At 40.6% G+C, this 22,227-nt stretch overlaps 1 protein-coding gene across 1 annotated transcript in view; it reads left to right on the plus strand.

Moving 5' to 3' along the window:
• SLC18B1 (solute carrier family 18 member B1) overlaps positions 1 to 18,857 on the plus strand; it is a 29,149-nt gene extending 10,292 nt beyond the window's left edge. Inside the window, exons 5-12 of the mRNA XM_058173412.1 lie at positions 555 to 691; positions 1,910 to 2,011; positions 3,963 to 4,054; positions 5,996 to 6,091; positions 8,795 to 8,869; positions 15,535 to 15,628; positions 15,716 to 15,765; positions 18,440 to 18,857. Of these exons, the coding sequence (XP_058029395.1) occupies positions 555 to 691; positions 1,910 to 2,011; positions 3,963 to 4,054; positions 5,996 to 6,091; positions 8,795 to 8,869; positions 15,535 to 15,628; positions 15,716 to 15,765; positions 18,440 to 18,503 (710 nt within the window). The 3' untranslated portion in view covers positions 18,504 to 18,857. The remainder of the gene's footprint in view (positions 1 to 554; positions 692 to 1,909; positions 2,012 to 3,962; positions 4,055 to 5,995; positions 6,092 to 8,794; positions 8,870 to 15,534; positions 15,629 to 15,715; positions 15,766 to 18,439) is intronic.
• Positions 18,858 to 22,227: the final 3,370 nt, after the last annotated feature.

Below are 22,227 nucleotides of genomic sequence, written 5' to 3' on the forward strand. Positions count from 1 at the left end.
TTGCATGGGTGTGTTCTGCAAGATTATTTAGTAAATATAATTTTCTATAGAAAACTAGCTGTAGCAGCATTATTGCTAATGGAAGCTGTTGGCCTTTCTGAGAAACAAGTTCGGCATATTCTTTTAGCGTTTAAAATGCATAGAAATGGGCTGGGCTGAAGGTAATATCAGAGCAAGAACTGTATTTGGGCATGATAACTTCTAACTGTATTATCATTATTCATATCCATTTGTATGCTAGACATTACTGCTGCTTTTTAATACATGGTATACAGGATGCTGCCTTCTGTCCTGATACATTAATCCTGCTCATAACTGATATTTTAAATGATTCATATTCTTATTTATAAGGAAAATGCATGATAAATACAATTTGTGTGTCAGCCTATATCAGCCTGGTTAGATATTAACAGAGAAAGACTATTTCTTCTTCTTTATTTGAATTCAGAACTGTAGACCTAGGGCAAGGACTAGTAGTTTTTAATATGTAAAATATTTGTACAGTTTAGTTACTATAATAATTAAATTTATATTCTATGCTTTTCTAATTTCAGATTCAGCTCCTAAGAATGATTCGTTCTTGAAGCTTATTGTTCTACCAAAAGTTGCAATCCTTTGTCTAAATATATTTGGACTCAGTTCAAGTATAGCCTTTCTGGATCCTACAATGTCATTATTTGTCTTGGATAAAGTAGGTACATTTCGGAAGAAAAAATATCTTTTAGATACATCCTATCCATTCCAAAATAATTCATTAAGCTTAATAGATTTGATAAAAGATTTATAAATTATGGGGTGTATTAGCAGTGTGTTTTAACCTTTCAAATGGTTGCTATGTTTCTAGATGTCTCTTTCTACATTGTAATTCTAATTAGTGGTACCAAAGGGTAATATGGGCTCCAAAATATAAATCAGTTCATGCCTCAGAATTGGGGTCTTAAGGACTACCTGCTTTGACCACGTGGCTGAAGATGAATCACATCAGATATATTTCATGTTATTAATGTTCTCCTTATGTTGTTTTAAAACAGGGGTGTCAAAGTCAAGGCCCATGGCCGGAACTGGCCTGTGAGGTGCTTAGATCTGGCCTGTGGGGCTGCCCCGAAACAGTGAAGGTCCAACCTGCAGTGCCTCTGCCAGCAAAAATGGCAGTTTTTGCTGGCAGAGGGCTACAGGAGGCCATTTCAGCTGAAAACAGAGCTTGGCCGCTCATTTTCTCTGGCAGAGCGCTCAGGCCACCACAGGCACCCCAACACGAATGACACTGAACTGGCCATGCCCACCCTGGTCTCTCGAGATCATACACAACCTTGATGCAGCCCTCAATGAAATCGAACTTGACACCCCTGCTTTAAAACAACATAAGGAGAACATTACTAACATGAAATATATCTGATGTGATTCATCTTCAGCCACGTGGTCAAAGCAGGTAGTCCTTGACTTAAGACCCCAATTGAGACCAGAATTTCCATTGCTAAGCAAGGCAGTTTTTAAGTGACTCAAGCCCAATTTTACGACATTTCTTGCAATGGTTGTTAAGTGAATCACTGCAGCTGTTAAGTTAGTAACACGATTGCTTAATGAGTCTCGTTTCTCCATTGACTTTGCTTGTGAGAAAGAAATGAAAGGCGGTCAGATGGCCCAGGGTCACTGCAACTGTCTGAAATATGAATCATATTTGCCAAGCATCTGAATTTTGATCACATAATCGTGGGGATGCCACAATCATCGTAAGTGTGAAAAATGGTCGTAAGTGTGAAAACCAAGTCATAAGTCACTTTTTTCAATGCCCTTATAACTTTGAATTGTCACTAAATGAACTCTTGTTAGTTGAGGACTATCTGTATTGAATTAATGTTGTATTCTGTTTTTATGCCCTAACAAAAATATTGTTTTTTTCTTTCTATAGTTTAAATTGTCAGTAGGATACGTAGGATTGGTCTTTCTGGCCCTAGCGCTCCCTTATTCCTTATCTTCACCATTTCTTGGTTTTTTAAGTGATAAAAAGCCGGTGAGTACAAGACCTTACCCCATCCTTATTTCAATATTTAAACTTCTTTAGATTTGCCGGTTGTGATTATCCAGTATCGGTGTTTAGGTTTGACATGCTTCAGAAGCCAAATAATAGAAATCCTTGTGTTGACATTACCAAATCCCATAGATCAGCTATGAAGACGTGTTTCTGCCTAATGAGTTTCCTCAGCCAAGAAATGGTAAGAAATAGTAATACAATATATTCATAATGTGTGGAAGAACTGTAGAGCTGGTTTGTCACTGCCTGTTGTGGTCCGTCAGCAGCCTACGGAGCTGGCAACGGAGTTGGCAACGGAGTTGGACAGCGATGAGGCTGAGGTGAGGCCAGGGCCATCGGGAAGTAAGGTGCGGACTCCAGAGACTCCAGAGACTGATAATGGTGAGGAAGAGGAACAGGAGGAGCCTGTTCCTAATGCATGCATGAGAAGAGCTGCCAAAAGGCAAGAGCAGCTCAAGCAGAGAGGACAACTCAGGAGTAGGGCCAAGAGATAATTGGCCCTTCCCATAAGGCTTAAAACAAACCAGCACCAGTGTTTTAGGTTTGCCGGAAAACAACGTTGTAGCTGTGTCCTCTGGTTCGTGTACGTCTTTGTTTTTGTGGCTTCTGGACATTTGCCAGGAAGGGCCTTTGGCAGTTTGCCTAATTGGACTAAGGTTTGTGAGATAATGGAAGAATTTGTGTTTGGGAGGCATTTGTTTTACTTTGATAGAACGATGCTGGGAATGAAGTAATTCCCAGCTGTTCGAATAAAGTTTATTTTTCCACGGGCTAAGTTTATTACTACCTACTTGGGCCTGGGTCACAACACTGCCATCCAATCAAAAAGCCTCATCTCTGATTTGATAGATGTGATGAAACTTGTGTTTTTGTTCATAGCAAAAAGATCACCAATAGCACGACTCCAGGTAACTTGGAAAGCCATTGCCAATGATAGCACATGGATCCATGTTCATAGTTGTACTTTTTACATTTTAGCAGGCAGGAGGACTCCTATTTGAAAACAGACAAGTTGAATCTTAATTTTTGGAAGAACCAGTTTTCTCGTGTGACACTTTCATTGGGAGAAAGAGAAGCTGTTTTCCCTAGTCCCCTTTGCTCTTGAAAAAGTAACCTCTTTCATAGGATTGGTTACATCTTCTAAAAAGAACGTGAAGATGAATATTAGGTTCTGGTTGAATTGAATACATGAAATGATCCAGGAGTGAAATGCTACCGGTTTGGACTGGTTCGCCCGAACTGGTAGTAAAAAATGCTACTGGTTCCCTGAACTGGTAGTAAAAAAAGTAAAAAAAAAAAAAGGTCTGAAGATCAGCTCAGTGACGCGCGATCGTTGGAACTTCTTTTTTTTTTTACTTTTTAAAGCATTTTCAACTATCGGTTCTGGAGAACCAGTAGTAAAAAAAATGCTTAAAAAGTAAAAAAAAAAAAGTTCAGACGATCGCGCATCGCTGAGCTGATTTTCAGAACTTTTTTTTTTACTTTTTTACTACCGGTTCAGCAAACCAGTAGCATTTTTTACCACCAGTTCAGGCGAACCAGCCCAAACCGGTAGCATTTCACCCCTGGATCATTTCATGTATTCAGTTTTGTGTTGGGAACCAGTAGTAAAAAATGCTTTAAAAAGGTAAAAAAAAGGTTCCCAAGCTCGTGTGCCACAGCTGATCCCACCCCCAGCTGTTCTACTTACCTTCCGAAGCCTCCTTTTGATGTGTACTGTGCATGCGCATGCATAGCGTGCGCTTGACATGCAGTACGTATGCGCAACCAGCGAACCGGTAGTAAATTGGTTCAAATTTCATCACTGAAATGATCTAATGTGAAATTTCTCAGTTATTTCACTTTATTCCCTATTGGCTGAATTTATGTATTCAATTTATTCAAATATGATATTTTGATGAGAATCAAGTTCTTTGTCTATCTCTTACAGTGGTTAAGGAAGTGGCTGCTAATCGTTGGAGCTTTTCTGACCACATTATGCTATTTTTTCTTAGGGCCAGCTCCCATCTTCCGTATTGAAAGGTAAGATATACTTCACTAACTTCTACACTGACAATTTTCCTAGTCTGAAGCAGGGGTGGGGTTTCAAAACCTGTCACTACCGGTTTGCTCGTGGGCATTTGCGCACTTGTGTGCGCGCTGCTTCTGCGCATGCGCAAAAGCATCCGGTTAGGTGGGTGGAGCCTCCCGCTGCTGCTGCTACCGGTTCACCCAATCTGGGGTGAACCAGTAGCAACCCACCACTGGTCTGAAGTTTTCCTGTTCATCAAGTCAATAAGGAAAGGAAAGGGCTGTGTATTAACTAGTAATATCAAAATTTTTGTACCCCAATAAATGAACTCTGCTGCCTAGCATTAGTATTCTTTTTAATGTGGATAGAATAACAACCATGCAATTCTATTTTTCCTTATCTGTGAATGGGAAGGCTTAGAGACATTGAACTTACAGATCGGGAAATTCCGCTATCATGTCATTTTATTCCACTTTTTATTTGGGGGAAAAAATTAGTGGCATTCCTGGGAATTCCTGGGCAATACAGATAGTCCTTGACTTACAACAGTTCATTTAGTGACCATTCAAAGTTACAGTGGCACGGATAAAAGCGACTTACGGCCATTTTTCACACTTATGACTGTTGTAGCATCTCCATGGTCACATGATCAAAATTGGGACGCTTGGCAACTGGTTCATATTTATGATGGTCGTAATGTCCCAGGGTCATGTGATCCCCTTTTGTGACCTTCTGACAAGCAGTCAATGAGGAAGGCAGATTTGCTTAACAACAATGTTGCTAACTTAACAACTGCAGTGATTCACCTAACAACTGTGGCAAGAAAGATCATAAAACGGGGCAAATGTTTCACTTAGCCGTAGCAACATCAATTTTGGATTCAATTGTTATCACAAGTTGAGGATTACCTGTATATGAAGGGAATTAGGAAACTGCATGCTTTTCATTTAACCCAGCAGGTATCAGCTTTCTAATAGATGGCTGGAGATTCAGGGATTAACCTGTTTAGTGCTAGTCACTAAACTGTAGCCCTTCCCAGACAGGTATGCAGTTTCCTGGGACTTAAAATCCCATTTCCTGCTTCTCATCCTTACTCCTACAGTGCACAGTACCTAGAACACCCTTTCATCTGGATCACTAATCTGTAAGCTCTGTTCCGGCTACTGTTATTGCTGATGTTCCAGTTGCATATTGGTTAAGACCAGTGGTGAAATCCAAATTTCCAATGCTTCTTGGGCATGGTGTGGCTTGGTGGGCAGGGCTTGGCGGGCAGGGCTTGGTGGGCAGGGCATGGTAGGGCAAGCATACTGCAAAATCCCCATTCCCTTCCCACTCCTGGGGGAAGGATATTGCAAAATCCCCATTCCCACCCCACTCTGGGACCAGCCAGAGGTGGTATTTGCCGGTTCTCTGAACTACTCAAAATTTCCGAAATAGCAGAAATTTTGAGCAGTTCGGAGAACCGGTAACGGAAATTTTGAGTAGTTCTGAGAACCGGCAAATACCACCTCTGGCTGGCCCCAGAGTGGGGTGGGAATGAAGATTTTGCAATATCCTTTCCCCAGGAGTGAGGAGAGAATGGGGGATTTTGCAGTATCCTTCCCCTGGAGTGGGGAGGGAATGGAGATTTTGCAGTATCCTTCCCCTGCCACGCCCACCAAGCCACGCCCACAGAACCGGTAGGAAAAAAAATTGGATTTCACCATTGCTTAAAATCCTGGTAGCACCAGCATGGTTTGCCATAGCAGTCCCCGACTAGCAGAAGGGAGCCATGTGCAGTGTTATTGCAGCCGGTGAGAATGACACTTAAGAGATAAAAGCAGTGGTGGACTCTAAATCTCTAAGGTCACTGTCAGTTGGGTGACCTTTTAAATATAAATGGCAGATGGCAGAGAGATACCATGAATTACAGCTGAAATGAAGCATTTATGTCTGTGTTTTTGATTTTGCAGTCAGCTTTGGCTTTTCATTCTGATGTTGGCCCTGAATGGTTTTGCTCTTGCAATGATTGGTATCCCAATATACCCTGAAGCAATCAATTGTGCATAGTAAGTGATCCTCTGTCCATATTTATGTTATTCTTTATCCTCAAAGGCTAGAATAATTAACTGCAGTTGTATATTCCCTCTTTCCTCCCTCCCCCCCTTTCCATTCAATCATGCCTGACTCTTGGGGACTGCTTGGATGAGTCCTTGTAGTTTTCTTGGGAAGATTTTTCAAAAGTGGTTTGCCGTTGTCTCCTTTCTAAGGCTGTTCTGACCTAGGCTTCCTGAGACAGTAAAAAGCACACAATTAGTCCAGTGATGGGATTCAAGTAATTTAACAACCGGTTCTCTACCCTAATGATTTCTTCCAACAACCAGATTGACAAACTGCTCAGAAAGTTAACAACCGGTTCTCCCGAAGTGGTGCGAACTGGCTGAATCCCACCACTGGATTAGTCCCAAAAACTCTTTTTTTTATTTCAACGGCTATGAATTATGTTCATTCACAGCCCATAATGAATTGCAAATAGTTTGTAAAGAGTTTGACAGAAGTCTGCCACAGTCCTTCTGGGATAAGGCTGATAAACACCCACCTTTATCTCCCTTGACAAGCTGCCAAAGACCTAATTGGCAATTAGCTTTGCAAGGCCACACGGAGCACAGAATCAAAAGAGGACTCTAAGGGGAAACGTGCCTACCGTTCCTGTCCTACTGTTTCTTTCCCTATGTATATATATATATATGCTTATACTTCCTTGTTTCTCCTCACATGTATGTTTATATATTATATAATCTTTTGTGTTATGCTTGTGTATATTGTTATGACAAAATTAAATAAATAAATAAATAAATAAATTAAATGGAGCTTCAGAATTTAAACTGACCAGAATGAACAAAGTTGTCTTATGGGAGAGGTCAATCATGTCCAAGCCCTACTCCCAAGTCATCCCTTTTGTCTTAACTGTTCTTGCCTTTTGGCAGCTCTGCGCATGCGCACTGGGAACAGGCTCCCCCTGTTCCTCCGCCTCACTGATGTCCGACTTTGGAGGCTCCAGAGGCAGCCCATAACTCCCAGATGGCAGTGGCCCCCACTCTGCCTCCAACGCAGAGCCTTCATTCGAGCCTTCCCCAGACTCCAGGACTGGCCCATGTTCCTCCCCAACCTCCTTATTTTCTGACTCCATAGGCCGCCGGCAGACCAGAACAAAGACTGAGAGAAAGTAACTAGCCCAAGGTCACCTACCTGGCTTTGTGCCTCAGATTGGGATTAGAATTCCAGTCTCCCAGTTTCAAGCCTGATGCCTTAACAACTACATCAAATTCCTGGGATTGCTTTAAAGACAGAAATAGTTATTAAACCAAATTATGGTTTGGCTTCTGCCTCTATTTAGAAAAGCCTTTTCTTCTCTCTCCCTCTCTCTCCCTCTCCCTCTCTCTCCCTCTCTCTCTCTCTCTCCTTCCCCCCGCCCTGGATAATGACCTGCCTTGCTTATCAAACGTACATCCATGGCTTCCATTTAACATACTAGCACAAGACAACATCATGCTGCTCAGCAATAATATATGGAAATGACTGCATACCATGGTCCATGGATCAGTGTGTTGCACATATTTGGTTAATCCCCATTTATTCAATAAACTGGAATAAACATCCCAATCCATCGCCAAATGTGGTCCCTAAGTGCTCTGTCTCTCTTTCTTGCCTTGGTGACCCCATTTATGATAGCTGAAACTTAATGGCAGTTTCCTGATGTTTGAATTGGTAAACACATGGGGGGAAAAAAGAAATGTAACAAAAGCCACATCAATCTAAATAAAGTGTATCCCCATCCTCACAAACTGCCATTCCATATGTCTGAAAAACCCTTGACTATCATTAAGAAGATTAAGTGTGGACCTTGGCCAAACCCAGAAATAATCATGATTAAGCCAATACAGTCCTAGGCTGCATTAACTGAAGGATCACGTGAAGTGTTAATACCACTTTATAATGCTTTGGTAAGGCCACACTTGGAATACTGCATCCAGTTTTGGTTACCACAATGTAAAAAAGATGCTGAGACTCTAGAAAGAGTTCAGAGAAGAGCAACAAAGATGATTAGGGCACTGGCGGCTAAAATATATAACCGTTGCTGGAATTGGGTATGTCTAGTTTAATGAAAAGAAGGACTAGGGGAGACATGATAGCAGTGTTCCAATATCTCAGGGGCTGCCACAGAGAAGTGGGAGTCAAGCTATTCCCCAAAGCACCTGAAGGCAGGACAAGAAGCAATGGGTGGAAACTAATCAAGGAGAGAAGTAGCCTGAAACTAATAAGAAATTTCCTGACAGTTAGAACAATTAATCAGTGGAAAGATTTGCCTCCAGAAGTTGTGAATGCTCCACTGGAAGTTTTTAAAAAGAGATTGAACAACTGCTTGTCTGAAATGATATAAGGTTTCCTGCTGAGCAAGGGGGTTGGACTAGAAGACCTCCAAGGTCCCTTCCAACTCTGTTATTCTATTCTAAGCAAACCATGGCAGAGTTCCATGTGTGAGCCAAATCACTGAAAAGATTTTTAAATGCTGAATATATTGTATTGAGAAAAAAGACAACCATTGATATTTTTCTTTTCTACATTTAAGGACAAACCATTCTGTTACAGATGTTGCTGCTCTGGGACTATATAATTATCTTTGTGATGATTACCTTTTAAAATGTTTTGTAGTTGTAAATGAAACTATCATCCGTGGAAATAACGCTGGGTTTCTGCCTTTCCTTCTGCAGTGAGAATGGATTTGAGGAAGGATTAAGCTTATTAGGATTGGTGTCTGGACTCTTCGGTGCATTATGGGCACTTGGGTATGTAACCATTCATAAAATTCACAATCAGAAATACAACTGTTGACTAAACATTACGTAGACCTTTTTAACAGCAAAAGAAATTCTTAAGAGTTGAGGAGAAATACATAAAAGCCAATAACCCTTCAGGAAACAGGACAATAGCATCGGTGAAAGAGAGCCAATCAGTGGTGGTGGTGGGGTTTCACACTGATAAAATGCAGCACCCCAAATCAAGCCCTACCCATCAGGAGTGGGTTCTAAATTTTTTTACTACTGGTTCTGTGGGTGTGGCTAGGTGGTGGGGAGATGACTGAGTGGGCGTGGCCAACCTGACATCACTCATGCACTCAGTCACATGACCCCCCACCAAGCCGCGGCAACTGAAACGGCAGCGAAAATTTTTGAGACTTTTTGACACTTTTTTTTGGACACTCCAGCCTCATATCCAGGGCAGGATGCGATGGGGTGGCAGTGGTTGTCTCGGCTTTCCCTCCATTGCCCTTCCTGGCTGAAAAGCGCCCCCCTCACTTCTGATGGGCCTTCCCCATGGTTGCAGCCAAAGCAGGCAGGCCAGGGGTGATGGCAACAGCAGAGTCTGGCACCCGGGGAGGGCAAGGCTAGCATGCTCCCAGCTGCCCCCTACGTGACCTCCGACGACTCAGGGCAGTGGATTCAGCTGCAGCCCAGACACGACAAGGAACTGTGGGGAGTCTCCTACATGTTGCACACACCCCCAGCCTTTGCCCGCGCGTCTGCACCATTTTCGGGGGCCCAGCTTACTGGGCTGTCCCCATCCCTGTCACGGCTCCAATGGTGGTGGCTTCGGGAGACACTGGCAGCACGAAGGCACAGGTGAAGGCTGGGAGGGGGATGCAACACACAGGAGGCTCCCTGCAGTTCCTTGGCTTGTCTGGGATGCAGCTAAGTCCTTTGTCCTGAGCCGGCAGACTGAGGCACCTCTCCCCAGCCAGATCTTTCCAGAGTTGACTTGGAGGAAAATGCAGCTCATGGCTGCTACATTTCGCTGTGCTGGACGAGCGAAGAGGAAGAAACAGCCAGTGGAGAGCACAGAGCTGCTCCAGTCCACGTGTTCTCCAGGTCAATGGCTGTTTCCTTCGTTACTCTTTATGGGAAAGCGTTTGGCACAGCACAGCAAAATTTAACAGCCATGAGCCGTGCTTTCCTCTAAGCGCTGTGGGCAGCAGAGGGAAACAGGAGTTTTTCTCTGCACAGAGCTTTTTGGCTGAGACTTGGAGGAAAGACGGCTCATGGCTGTTAAATTTAAAGTTAAAAAAAAGAAAAGAATGAAAGAGAATGAACACTAATAAATGGAGAAGTTAGAACTTGAGGGCGAAAGAAGATGTGATTCAATGAAATGAGCAAGAAAATATTAGTAAAAATGAATAAAAATTATGAAAAAAGAACATATTGGCAAAAATTGTAACTAAGTAAAATATATTTGAATATATTGAATTGTATAAGGTATGAAATGGCCAATACTCTGTTCATAAATCATGTATGTGTGTAGGGCGGGAAACTAAAAAATCAATAAAAACTTGTTCTAAAAAAAAAAGAAGTTGAACATCAAAGCACTATACAGAGTAATTCTGGTTCTAAGGGGCAACTGATTGTCTCGGATCTATCGATCACAATCATGGTAATTTTGCTCTCCTTTGGATCTGATTGTATTATTAAGCAGGCCCTACTTTTTGAACTGAAAGCTGGTTATAGGCTAACTAAAGAACAGATATCAGTCAGGCTGTTTCCTTCAGAAGCCAATATTTTCTATGCGATGGGAAGAAAAACAATATAAATCGAAAGTTTCCTCATTATTGATTTGGGATTTGTTGTCCTAACACAAAAAATAAAACTAGCTGTTCCTTCTTGAAAATAAACCTAACATTTAAAAGCAAACGAATATACAGCAAACGAATATAAAGTAATTATTAATGCTAGCTGCAATTATTAAGATTAAAGGTTGAATATCATTTTTATTCCCAAGGGAAAAAAATAGACAAAGATAAAATTATGTGAACAGATAAAGAAGGCTTTTTAAAAAAAATGTTTCGAAAGTCACATGTACTGAACATATTTTGAAGCTGCCAAGAATTTCTTCCTTCTGGAAACAGACATCAAGATTCATTTATTCAGTCATGAGCACATCTCAAAGCTTCTATTTCTTAATTACCTGGAAGGTTTGGGATTTATTTGTTTATTTGGTTTTTACTCCACCTTTATTATTTTATAAGTAACTCAAGGCAGCAAACATCCGTAATTCTTTTTCATCCTCTTATTTGTGAGGTGACTAGGTGTCTCAGTGGCTAAGACACTGAACTTGTCGATCAGAAAGGTCGGCGGTTCGGCGGTTTGAATCCCTAGTACAGGTCTCCTACATGAGCAGGGGGATGGACTAGATGACCTCCAAGGTCCTTTCCAACTCTGTTATGTTACAGGTGGGTTGGACTGTGAGACAGAGTGACTGGACTGGGGTGAAATGCTCCCAGTTCGGACTGGATCATCCGATCCGGTAGCAATGGCCGCGGGTGGTTCAGAGAACCGGTAGCAAAAATCACACACACCCCCACCCATGCCCAGCTGAGCCGTGCAATCATCAGAGATTTCTTTTTTTACTTTTAAAAGCATTTTTTCTTCAGCCGAAAAAATACTTTTAAAAGAAAAAAAAAGCCTCTGATGATCACGCGGCTCAGCTGGGCTCATCAGAACCTTTTAAAAGCATTTTTTTCTACAACCTCTTTGGCCAAAGAGGTTGTAAAAAAATGCTTTTAAAAGATTCTGACGATCAGGCAACTTAGCTGGGATCGTCCAAGGAGCCTTTTAAAAGCATTTTTTACAACCTCTTTGACTGAAGAGGTTGTAGAAAAAAATGTTTTTAAAAGTAAAAAAAAAAAAAGTTGGCCATGCCCACCCAGTCACATTACCCCCGCCCCCTGCCCCCGACCAAGCCACACCCACAGAACTGGTAGTAATAAATTTTACATTTCACCATTGGACTGGACCCAAAGTCACCCAGCCGACTTTCAGCTTTAAGGGGCAGGACTAAAGTTCACTGTCTCCTGGATTTCAGGCGAGCACTTTAAGCTCCTGGGGCAAATTGGCATATATGGGAGAGGCTATGTTTACAAATCCAGCCCCTCTCTGTCTTTTCTTAAAGCACAGATAACTTTTTCCAGGCTTCTATACAGTAGATGATGCTGAGAAAAGGTTTAGCAGCCTTAAAAGTTGCATGTACTTATTTGATTCATTAAAACAGCAGCAATCTCTGTTTCAGGAAGCCTCAACGAAGATGTGCTGTAATGAATAAGAGAAATACTCTACATAGGCAGGTTCAAAGGACTTCCTCCAAACCATTTTTAAAGCATGCAGCAATTTAATAGCTTACCTTAATTTAATGTACCTGAATTGTTTACTTAGGCAATAGAGACTGATAGAATTCTGACATGTCCTACATAATAGGATTTCCTATTATGGTTAATTGTTGCTGAAGTTCAGAGAGTTCTAGTAAATATTGTACTTTATGCCCCACTCATTTCTAATCAGTGTATTAAAGGATTTATGTCCAACAATGGTTACTGAGAAAGAACCAAAGATGAGAAGGAAGGAAAGAAGAAGAAGGGCACCAATAGAGAACCAGAGATAGGATGTTAAAGGTGCATTTGGATATACAGTTTTTAAAGCTAGCACATGCGATAGAATCATAGTTTATCAAATCAGAAACAATATGCTGACAAATATATACTTGTTTTTCTACCAGTTAGAGAAGCTTCAGGAATCAGGGAAAAAAGAAAACAAGAGGAAAAGGTTTAGAGCAAGGGTGTCAAACTCGATTTCATTGAGGGCCACATCAGGGTTGTGTTTGACTTCAGGGGGACAGAGTGGGCATGGCCAGCTCGGCATCACTCGGGTCGGGGGCGCCTATGGTGGCCCGAGTGCTCTGCCAGAGAAAACGGGCTCCCAAGATCTGTTTTCAGCTGTAACGGTATCCTGCAACCCTCTGCCAGTGAAAACAGAGCTCGGGAGGGCCATCTGCTTCATTTTCACTGGCAGAGGCACTGCGGCCAGATCTAAGCACCCCACCAGCCAGATCCGGCCCCCGGGCCTTGAGTTTGACACCCCTGGTTCAGAGTTACATGTATATAAAGTTGGAAGTTTTGGTCTGTTGTTTCCAATAAATCAGAGTCTGAAACCATAGGTCAGAGTTGTCTATTTCTGCTTTATTGGAAAGCAACACACCTATAATCTGTATCAATAATAATTAAGAGTTTTCTTCCTGAAGAATTTCTGAAGCTATTCCTACTGGTGGGAAAAGTCCAGTAGGATCAGATAACTCAAGCCCACCTAAACTGTTTATTTGTGAAATGGGGCAAAATGGCCCACTGCAACAAGTGATAAGTCAGGAATCCAGACTATTAAAAAGCTGTCACCTGTGAAGTCACACATCTCACGCACCCTTTCCTGATCGGTGCCACACCCCTATGTGCCCTCCCTGATTCCCATGCTGTACCCCACATTACCCTGACCCGCACAGTACCTCTTGCACATCTTGCACATTTCTATGAATCCATTGCACACTCTCTCCAATCCATGCCATCCATTCATGCTGGGGATGATGCATGACACTGCATGACAATGTGCAAGAGGACCACGCGGGTCAGGAGGGTGGGTGGGGTTTGAGTGGGTGTGCAAGACTCACCATGAGGGTCAGGAGGCAGCATGAGCCTTGGTGGCACAGTGGTTAGAATGCAGTTTGGCAGGCTAACTCTGCCGACTGCCAGCAGTTCGATCCTGACCAGCTCAAGGTTGACTCAGCTTTCCATCCTCCTGAGGTTGGTAAAATGATGACACAGGTTATTGGGGGAAATATGCTGACTCTGCAAACCACTTAGGGCTGTAAAGCACTGTGAAGCAGTATATAAGTCTTAAGTGCTATTGATATGAGGGTGCAATGCAGGCAGAGGCGGAGCAGAAGAGGTGCAGTGCAGGTTGGGGAGGATGCAAGTGTGCCTGGAAGGGTATGAAGAAGGTCACAGAGAGTGTGTGAGTGGGGTGAGTTAAGTAAGGAAATATAAAAGAAATGATAACCCAACAGATCACGGGTTGCCTAGTTATTATGTAAAGATACGGAAGAAAGTACTTTTTGTTATATTTCTCTAGAAAAACAGCATGTGGCTTGACAGTTGCTTCTGTGGAGTGGGGTGGGTAAAATTTGGCTTCAGGAAGTTTCTTAATGCCAATTACACGGGCTTATTTTGGATATTGAGCTTGATATATACTAAAAGTCAATTACAGTATGTTCCATTATTATTTTTTAAAGAAAATGTTACTGTAATTTGAAACATTCAAACTAGCAATTGAGTAAGGAATTGTTTAGAAATAACTGGCAACTAATTCAGACTTTTAATGTAACGTATACCATAAAAAGTCTGTGGACCCTGACCGCATCTTGCATAATTGTTTTGTACTTTGTAGTAGAACTAGGAACCTGGCCAGGAGGGGTCTCTTGGGAATCCTAAATAATCTACAAATACACCTACTATCTTTCTCAAGTAAGAGGCAGGGGATGCAAAATTAGGAATCTATTTCTGTGGAGTCTTGGCTAATGGCTTTAGGGAGAAGCAAGGATCTTAAAGAAACAGATTTCATCTGATTGAGCCTAGGAATTCAGGTATTCCCAGAGATTTGGAACAAGCAAATTAAGGTTGCCAAGAAATGTGCAGTTATTCATGTCAGATTTTCTTTTTCTTTTCAATGTGGTTTACTTAATTTGGATTAGGTATATGTGCATTCGTGTTCTTGGCCTATCTCTTAGTCTGTTCAGGCTGTTTACAGGTTAATGATGGTTACCTTTGCTAAATACTGTATCAACCTCACCTATAAGTTGCATCTCAAGTATTTTGCTATCTTTGTTAAGATAAAAGCATTTATTCTTTTTCATTCCAGGATAGCAATAGCAATAGCAACAGCACTTAGACTTCATAGCGCTTTACAGCCCTCGCTAAGGGGTTTACAAAGTCAGCATATTGCCCCCAACAATCTGGGGTCCTCATTTTAATGACCTCGGAAGGATGGAAGGCTGAATCAACCTTGAGCCAGTCATTTAGCATGCAATGCTGCATTCTAACCATTGCACCTAATGGAATTTGGATGAAGTTTGACCTTAGCAACCTGCAGTCTGAAACTACTTGGGTAAACTTGGTTCAAAGGGCAAAACTGGAGCCATTTATTTGAAAGCTGATTTCTGGGGAAGGTTCAAAGGGCTAGGGTTCAGAAGAGGGTAGCAGAATGGTTGATGGCAGAATAGCTACCTGCCAAAATGGATGTCAGTGAGTGATGAAACCGATTAAAAATAAAATAAAATACGCAAAGTCCATCTATTCCATCCTCACATTTTAAGGATACGGCGAGCCCAAAAAACTCCCTTTACAAAACAGAGAGAAAGAGAAGGAATAAATGAGTATTTTATAAAGCTAACTAAAGTGGCTACACATATGTCAATTCCGGGTTTGTTTTAGCTGTGGAATAGCCATATCCATGATTCCCAAAAGGCAGTTTGTATGGATGTTGATTACCTCAATCTGTTGTTCCGTACTACATAGTTATTTCCTGATCTTACATATTTTTAGATCTATGATAAATTTAGTATGTATGGTTTTGTTTGCTTGCAGGTCTTTTGTAGGTCCAACTTTAGGTGGCTTCTTAAATGAGAAACTGGGTTTTGAATGGTCTGCAGCCATACAAGGAGGATTCACATTGTTAAGTGTATGTACACGAACATGATTTACTCATTCTTTTATTACATTTAAATATGAAATGTGACAAATGTACTAATAATTGCTTTCTCTGAAGGGACTAGCAGCTGCAGTTTATTATACCTATGAAGCCATACAAAAGAAGAGGTACAGTGACATTTTATTCTTTTTCTTAAAATTTGATGACAGGAGCAGACTACTTCATTATTGATTCTCATTTAGACAACAAAAAAATTAATGCCAATTGTTGTTAGTTCTGTGTTTTTCCTGAATTAATTGGCTGGGTTTTTCTTTTAACAGATATCAGCCGTTCAAATAGCATTGTGAACAACATGCCAAGCTGTCCCTTTATTTCAGCATTTGCTTTTAAATAACACATTAAATAAAACCTAACTACTCACGGAAAAATATCTGCATTGTTTAATTTGATTAACTTGAGAGTGTTTGCGTATCATAATCCCCATCACATAGTTGCAAATTGCTGTTCCATATTCATTGCAGGTGCCTGCAAGCAAAAACGTAGCTATTTAACAATTAAGTAATGGCTTGTTTTAATTCTATTTCTTATGTCTCTCATTCTAGAAAGGTTTAAATCCACCTTTGGATTTTAATGGTCAAATATAGATTATCTATTTTCAGTTGATTTACAGAACATTTCCTTGTGTGTCCAATCACACTTGGCCAATAAAAAATTCTATTCTATTCTATTCTATTCTATTCTATTCTATTCTATTCTATTCTATTCTATTCTATTCTATTCTATTCTGTCACTTTTACTTGATTCTAGACAACTTGATAATATGCACAAAATACATGAAATGAAAAATAAAAATGAAACAGCTAGCAGCCAGGCATCATCCAACGAATCATCCACGGAGCCAGGAGCAAGGGTGTATCCCATGCCCAGAGGAGTTTAGGCCAACTCGCCATGGCCAACATGCCACAGGGCAAGAGTTAGACTAATATCTATGAAATATCTATGAAATGAATAGAATAGAATCATTAAAGAAAGGATGCCAAAGGAGGGACAGAATGAAAATGAATGACAAAAATTAATTTTTTTAAATTACTTTAAATACTTGTTGAATTGTCTACAGCGAGTTGTCTTATGGTGAGTTGGCCTTGGCGAGTTGTCCATGATGACTTATCCAGAGAGAATTGGCTGTGGCAAGTTGGCTGCACAAAATATCTCATTCCATGCCCAGAGGCCTAGGCATGGGCTTTACAAAAAGCCAACAGGGATGGGGCCAATCTAATTTCAGGGCTGATAACTTTCCAAAGGGTGGGTGTCATTGCAGAAAAAGACTGTCCTTCTGGTCCATGCTAGCTAACGCTGCTTAGGATATGGTACTCAGATCATGCCTCTCCTACCAGATCTAATAAGATGGATAGATACCACTAGGGAGAGATATAAGTAACTCAGTCCCAAGCCATGAAAGGCTTTAAAGGTGACAGACAGCACCTTGAATTGTACCCAAATGCACACCAGAAGCCATTGCAGCTCCCAAAGCAATGGTGTTAGATGTGCTAACTAACTGGCACCAGTAACTGCCCATGCCACCTCTCTCTGCACCAGTTGAAGTTTCCAAATACTCTTCAAGGACAGTCCCATATTTGCAATAGTCAGTCTGGAGGTCACAAAGGCATGAGTGACTGTGAATAGGGCCCCTCAGTCCATGAACAGGTAAAATTGATACACAACTCAAAGTTGTGCAAAGGCCTTTGCTAGCCACAGCTGCCCCCTGGACCTCCAGGTTGCCACTTGGACATCCAGAACTACAAATCCAGGAAGACTCCAGATTATGCATAGGGTCTGTTTGAGGCACCACCTCATACAAAGCCAAATATGAAAGGGTCCTAATGAGAATGTCCAAAAACCCAGAGCAACTCAGTCTGGTTTGGGTTGTGCTAAAGCCAACTGTGCCCCATAACTTCCAGACACAGAGAGAACCTCTACAGCACACCCAGAATATAAAGCTGAGTAGATCATCAGCATGTTAATAATATGTATCTCACTTAATCTGTTAAATGACCTCACCCAGTGGCTTCAAACAGATATTAAACAGGAGTGTACTAAGCTCTGCGGCACCCCATGAAATAAGGTCTGTGGGCTGGATCTCTTCTCCCCTATCAACACTGATTGAAACCAATCCCAGAGGAAGGAAGAGAACCAGTACAACAACATGTCTTCCGCCCAGGGGTGAAATGCTACCGGTTTGCTCTGGTTTGGGAAAACCAATAGTGATAAAAACAACCGGTTCAGGTGAACCGGTAGGAAAGAAAAGCTACCAGTTTGGTCAAACCGGTAGTTAAAAAATCTACCAGTTCCTCTGAACCGATATTTCCAACGATCAGCTGTGGCGCGGGGTTTAGCTTTGCTAGAAAGCAGGAAATCCACAGCTGATCACCCGCTCGCTTCTACTTATCTTTCCAAGCCTCCTTTTGGTCACCTAGCAGTGTAATCAATGCTATTTCAGTCCCATACCCAGACCTGAATCCTGATTGAAAGGGGTCCAGATAATCCACTTCTTCCAGAGTCCTCTGAAGCTGCCACATAGCCACCTTCTCTACAGCAATGCTCCTTTCTGGGTTTCCCACATGAATCAGACAAAATAATAATAATACTGTAGCTACCTGTGAGTGGACTCTATAAAGCAATGTCTTTGTTTTTGCAGCCAGTTTCCACAGTGTAATACAATTTATTTATTGGTTTACACAAAATAATATGCCCAATTATGAGAAAAGTGTGTTTGTATTGTCTCTTTGTCTTTGTAGTGTCCAATATGCTGACAACATTTTTTTTCCTTTTCATTTTGCATAGGTCCCACCCTGGAATTCATCGGGGTTCAGAGCAAGAGAGGTCTCTTTTATTGAATGGAACTTAATGAGATGTTTTTTCTCATTGCCGGTTTAAATCTAACTTTATTTGTAAATTTAAGAGCATAATGTGCAAAAAACCAAGCAAATGTCATGAAATGTAGTTCTGTCAAAACCCTGCTTCACAATTTTTGGATTATACAGTAAAACCATTACCTTCTAATTAGACAATTATTATTAGAAAAGCCATTCCAATTTTATCCTTTTTTCATGTCTATAGTGGTCTTCTGAAAAACTTTCACTGGAAAAGACTGTCAAAGAGATTTGCAGGGTAAAAGTGGTTTGCACAAAAGATGACTTTTATACTTTGATATAAGGATACGCACAAAGAATGCAAACTAATAAAGTATTATTTCAAATGATCCTACTTTGGTTTGGTCAGTTTACTGGATGTTGATAAGGAATTGCATTCTGTATATGCATTTGTATCATTTCCCTTTTTTAGACACTTTCTGAAAGTCAATATCAAGACAGAAGAAACAGAATGCATGCATAGTAGAGCTCATAGAGTCAAAGAACTCAACGTACATTTAAAGCTTAGGCTTCCAAAAGTGCAGCAAATGTTTGACATGAAGTGCATATTTAAGTCACAGCTTTTGGCTTGCAAAATCCTGCTACTTCTGTGCATCAGCGACATAGAGCACATTTTGCTCATTTGAAGAGGGGTGCAAATGGCCCTGTTAGTCAGAGGCATGTGCAGTACTGTAGGTGCTTGAAGTCCCTTCCTCCACCATTATGTCCTTTCACAGTCATTAATGGGGGAGCATAATAAATAGTTTGAAATACAATGAACAAATCTACTGCAGTATCCATTAACTGAAGGATGTTTGAGAAGATAAACCGTAAAGGCAAGCTTTGTTTCAAAATGAAATGCTTGTGATTGTGGGTGTGGGTGTGGGTGTGGGTGTGGATGGTCTACTAGACATCCTGTTGGTACTCTTACTACTCATCATGCACCACTTAACTGGAAAATTAATTTCACCAAGTGAGCAAGCAAGCTTCAGTCCAGGGTGAGGAAAGAAACACAATATTCATTTTAAAGGGTGCTAACTTGAAAAAAAGGGTGCCATGGCTTAGTGGTTAAAAGTGCTGACCTTGTCAGATGGAATGCTGACAGCCCAGGTTCGAGACCCGTGCAATGGAGTGAGCTCCTGTTACTTAACCCAGCTCCTGCAAACCTCACAGTTCAAAAGCATGCAAATACAAATGAATAAATAGGTACCACTTTAGTGGGAAGGTGATAGCGTTCTGTGCACCTTGGTGTATAATCACACTGGCCAGATGGCCACAGAAGGAAAAGAGGAAAAGATTTTTTGGTCAATGGAAATAATGAGATGAAATGGTGGTGGATAATATTTATTGCATTGAGTTACCCGCACGGATTGTCCCATGGCGAGTTGTCCTGTGGTGTGTTGACTGCAGTAAGTTGTCCCATCATGAGATGGCCTCTGGATTGGCTGCAGTAAATTGTCCCATTTTGCAAAAACAAAGCTCTCAGAAGTTAGTAGTTTCTCTCAGAGCAAATATTTTGTTCAGCCGTGCTTTCATAGCCTCTATAACAGGGGTGAAATCAGCAGGTTCTGACAGGTTCTGGAGAACTAGTAGCGGAAATTTTGAGTTGTTCAGAGAACCAGCAAATACCACCTCTGGCTGGCCCCAGAGTGGGGTGGGAATGTAGATTTTGCAGTATCCTTCCCCTGCCATGCCCACCAAGCCACACCCACAGAATGAAATATCATGTAAACAAAATATAGATGAAATATTTTAATTCCGTAGCTGAGTTTGCCTTATTGCTTGTATTATGTAAAATATAGGAAAGCCGTTCTTTCTTACATTTAGTCAACCAAATTTCTCTTTTGGGTTTTTAATGTTAATTTTGCCATTGGTGTGTTATTCCCCAAGTTGGGTTTCCCAGTCTGGATATTGTCAGAAAAGAATCTCTTCTCCAAATTGGGGCTAAATTTTCCTCGTGGCTATCAGTGGTTTCTCCATAAACTGTGATATTCAATTTTACATCTATTGAAGTATAGGTAAAAACAGCTAATATATAGATTAGACAATACTAAGAATTTTGCACTTTGTTTTATATTGCATATTCTAATGGCGGCTAGAATCACTCTAGTGCAAATGTGGAAATTGACCAATACATCATCAGAAGAAATAATAATTTAAAAAATCCTTGAGTGCGCCAAAATGGACAAATTAATGATGGAGATCAAAGAAAGAGGTGACTCGGATTATTACAAAGTGTGGAACAGGTTTTATACATGGTTAGAAAACAGAAATCAAATTAAGAAATAAGAATATAAAGTGAAATTTGATATAACAACAACAACAACAACAACAACGAGTTGGAAGGGACCTTGGAGGTCTTCTAATCCAACCCCCTGCCCAGGCAGGAAACCCTACACCACTTCAGACAAATGGTTTTCCAATATTTTCTTAAACATTTCCAGTGTTGGAGCATTCACAACTCCTGCAGGCAAATTCTTCCACTGGTTAATTGTTCTAACTGTCAGGAAATTTCTCCTTAGTTCTAAGTTGCATCTCTCCTTGATTAGCTTCCACCCATTGCTTCTTGTTCTACCCTCAGGTGCTTTGGAGAATAGTTTGACTCCCTCTTCTTTGTGGCAACCCCTGAGATATTGGAACACTGCTATCATATTAATACACAGGATATAAATGTAAATAATGACTCTGCTTACAAACAGGTTAATTATGAATATTTAAAAATAAAGAGAATAGAATAGAATAGAATTTTTTATTGGCCAAGTGTGATTGGACACACAAGGAATTTGTCTTGGTGCATATGCTCTCAGTGTACATAAAAGAAAAGATACGTTCATCAAGGTACAACATTTACAACAGGAGCAGGAAGATAAAAGTTAAGAGTAAAGACAAAGTCAATGTAGTTTAACATTTGATGTAAGTGTATGTGTTTTTGTTTTTGTTGTTTTCTTTTATTGTGTGTTTGGTTTTAAAAATGTAAAATACTCAATAAAAATTATTTTTTTAAAAAAAGAATTTTGCACTTTGTTAAATAGTATTGTAGTATGTGCTATGCTGCTACTGAACTTTTTATTGATGCATCTTATTGTTCTATTTGCAAACACAATATATTTGCAATCAACTTTTCATTATTAACATAGTAAAAAATGGTCTAGATCAGGGGTTCCCAAGCATGGCTGGCTGAGAAATTCTGGAAGCTAGCTATTTATTTATTTATTTATTTATTTATTTATTTATTTATTTATTTATTTATTTATTTATTTATTTGTCAAACACAACAATATATATAAGTATAAGCATGAAATAACCATACAAATTGGATACAACCAAAGGGAACATTAGGACAGGAATGGTAGGCACGCTGGTGCTCTTATGCATGCCCCTTACAGACCTCTTAGGAATGGGGTGAGGTCAACAGTAGATAGTCTTTGGTTAAAGCTTTGGGGATTTTGGGAAGAGACCACAGAGTCAGGTAGTGCATTCCAGGCATTAACAACTCTGTTACTGAAGTCATATTTTCTACAATCAAGATTGGAGTGGTTCACTTTAAGTTTAAATCTATTGTGTGCTTGTATTTAGTGTTCTGATTCTTTTTTCCAATGTGTAAAACAGAGCATTTGTTGGTTGAGATTTGGAGTTGCCAATTTTTTGACCATTCCGACACAAAGTCAAGGTCTTTTTGAAGGGTAGCCACATTGTTGGTAGTGTTAAATAGTTTAACAT

The sequence above is a fragment of the Ahaetulla prasina genome, chromosome 1, assembly GCF_028640845.1.
Source record: "Ahaetulla prasina isolate Xishuangbanna chromosome 1, ASM2864084v1, whole genome shotgun sequence".
Lineage (NCBI taxonomy): Eukaryota > Metazoa > Chordata > Lepidosauria > Squamata > Colubridae > Ahaetulla > Ahaetulla prasina.